The sequence below is a fragment of the Trichechus manatus genome, unplaced genomic scaffold (genome assembly GCF_000243295.1).
Source record: "Trichechus manatus latirostris isolate Lorelei unplaced genomic scaffold, TriManLat1.0 scaffold00182, whole genome shotgun sequence".
In the NCBI taxonomy this organism is placed as follows: Eukaryota; Metazoa; Chordata; class Mammalia; order Sirenia; family Trichechidae; genus Trichechus; species Trichechus manatus.
In genome coordinates, this window is record NW_004444118.1 from 4,596,488 (window position 1) to 4,598,732 (window position 2,245).

A 2,245-nucleotide genomic window follows, 5' to 3' on the forward strand; every position below is an offset into this window, starting at 1 on the left:
CAGCACTAGATAACTAAGATAGTCACCAAAAGTAAAGAGATATTAACAAGCAGGGCCAAGTTTCAGCAGGAGTGTAGAGGAATATATTCTTCAAAGGCCAGCCTACAAGACCTCAGGAACCCTGAAAACCCCAAGAAATTAAATGCAATATGTTTTCTTTTATGTTGTGGAAATAGTCACAACATAATATTAGAAAATCTATTCATAGCTTTGGACAACCAATCCATGAGTTATTATATATTTTGGATAGAAAAGATTTTCAGATTCTGAGTAGCAACAACAAAATGTGAATTAATTAATCATCATAGAAAGCAGTAAGAACCTGACTGTATGTGGTCTCTGGTTCCACATGGATGATAGCATGAATCCCTTTGGTCCACGAAGCACTAGAGAGACAATATTTAATACATGGGAAGGAGTTTAATTGCTTTTTACTACTGTTTCAGAAGCAACTTTAACTCTTTTCTTTCTTTCACTCTCTGGTGATGGAGGTCAAGCCAAGGGAAGCTAGGCTAATCATCAGGCATGTTACCATATAAGCCCAGAATAAACTACCACTCGGCTGTGTTCCTGAGTAGTGCAAACAGTTTGTACTCAACTACTAACCTAAAGATTGACAGTTCAAATCTACCCAGCAGTGCCATGGAAAAAAGGCCTGGTGATCTGCTTCTGTGAATATTACAGCCAAGACAACCCTATGGAGCATGGTGTCGCATGGGTTGAAAATGACTTGACAGCAATGGGTGTGGTTTTCTTGTTCTCTTCGGTAATGATTTGCCCTCAACTTTACCTGTTGCCATCAAAATTCCGACTCACAGCGACCCTATAGGACAGAGTAGAGCTGCCCTATAGGGTTCCCAAGGCTGTAAATCTTTATGGAAGCAGAGTGCCACATCTTTGTCCTGCAGAGTGGCTGGTGGGTTTAAATAACCAATCTTTCGGTTAGCAGTCAAGTGCTTTAACCACTGCGCCACCAGGGCTCCTGCCCTTAACTTATAATATCTAAATACGCTGCATTTTGAGATGCTGTACTTTCATACGTGCCTTTCTCTATTTCCGAAGTGTCTTTGTCTATCTAGAAAACTTCTATGTATTTGTTTCTTAAGACTTAGTTCAAAACTATCTTTCTCTGTGTAGACTTTGGTGATCCCTTCCTTTACATCAGGTCCCAAGAATTAGTTTCTGTTTTGTGAGTATTCCAACAGAATCCTGCAATGCTTGCTTCTGTTTTCAGGTTGTATCTCATTCCCTGTGCACTAGCTCTCTCCTTTACTGTACTGTGAGGTATTGAGGACAGGGTCTGCATTTAGTTAATCTGAATATTCTTAAGATTAAATGCTAGCTTTTAAAAGATCGCTGAAGCAACAAGTGAATTAGCACAAGAAACCTGGCTTGTCTGTAGGGTGTGCATTCATACTGGCAATCTCTGCTTTGAGGAAAACACAGACAATAAGTCACTTTACAATGGCTAAAGACACTGCAGCCTATTTTATGAGCCAATAGAGAATTTATCCTCTTTTATGTAGGCATTTTACATTCTTATTTGGTGAATGTTTCACAAATGTTATTATCCTATGTCTGAATTTTCTAGAACTTGAGTGCTCTGAACAACAAAGACCTGGCTATCTACTTCCTAAAAATCAGCCATTGAGAACTCTATAGAGCACAGATCTACTCTGACACACATGAGGTCACCATGAGTTGGAATCAACTCGATAGCAACTGGTTTTGGTTTTTTTCAATGTGGGCATTAACAAGTTACTGACTATCCTCAGCCGTTTAGATGACGGCCAATTTCATAGGAAATCAGAAAGTAAATACAAGGGCAGGGATCAAGAAACAGATAATAGAATGGGAAAAAGGGAGGGAAATAGAATTTTCTGGAGATGTTGCTTACGGTTTTGGGGTATCTGCAGCATCTCTGGGAAGGAGCAGGAAAAGTAGAATCAAGACTGGCCCGGGCAGTTGATTTTCCCTCATGGTGTAGAGAGGAATAGGAAAGAATGGGAATCTGTGCACTTTATTCCTTGAACTCTGTTCTTGCTCCAGATTCACTGGTTTCTATTTTACCTGATCAACAGTGAAAGTAAACTGCCAACTCTTTATTTTTGTAACATATTAACCACTTCCAGTATTAAAAAATCAATTCCAGGTCATTTCCATGGTAATCAGCATTCTTTCATCCACTTCATCAAATTGTTCAAATGCTTAAAGAGTAGTACTTTGAGGCTACCGTTGGCTAGGA

At 39.4% G+C, this 2,245-nt stretch overlaps 1 protein-coding gene across 1 annotated transcript in view; it reads right to left on the reverse strand.

Moving 5' to 3' along the window:
- Nucleotides 1–1,980, reverse strand: part of LOC101349741 (pregnancy zone protein-like) — a 64,912-nt gene extending 62,932 nt beyond the window's left edge. Inside the window, exon 1 of the mRNA XM_004387288.1 lies at nucleotides 1,898–1,980. Coding sequence (XP_004387345.1) covers nucleotides 1,898–1,980 — 83 coding nt within the window. The remainder of the gene's footprint in view (nucleotides 1–1,897) is intronic.
- Between the last annotated feature and the right edge of the window lie 265 nt (nucleotides 1,981–2,245).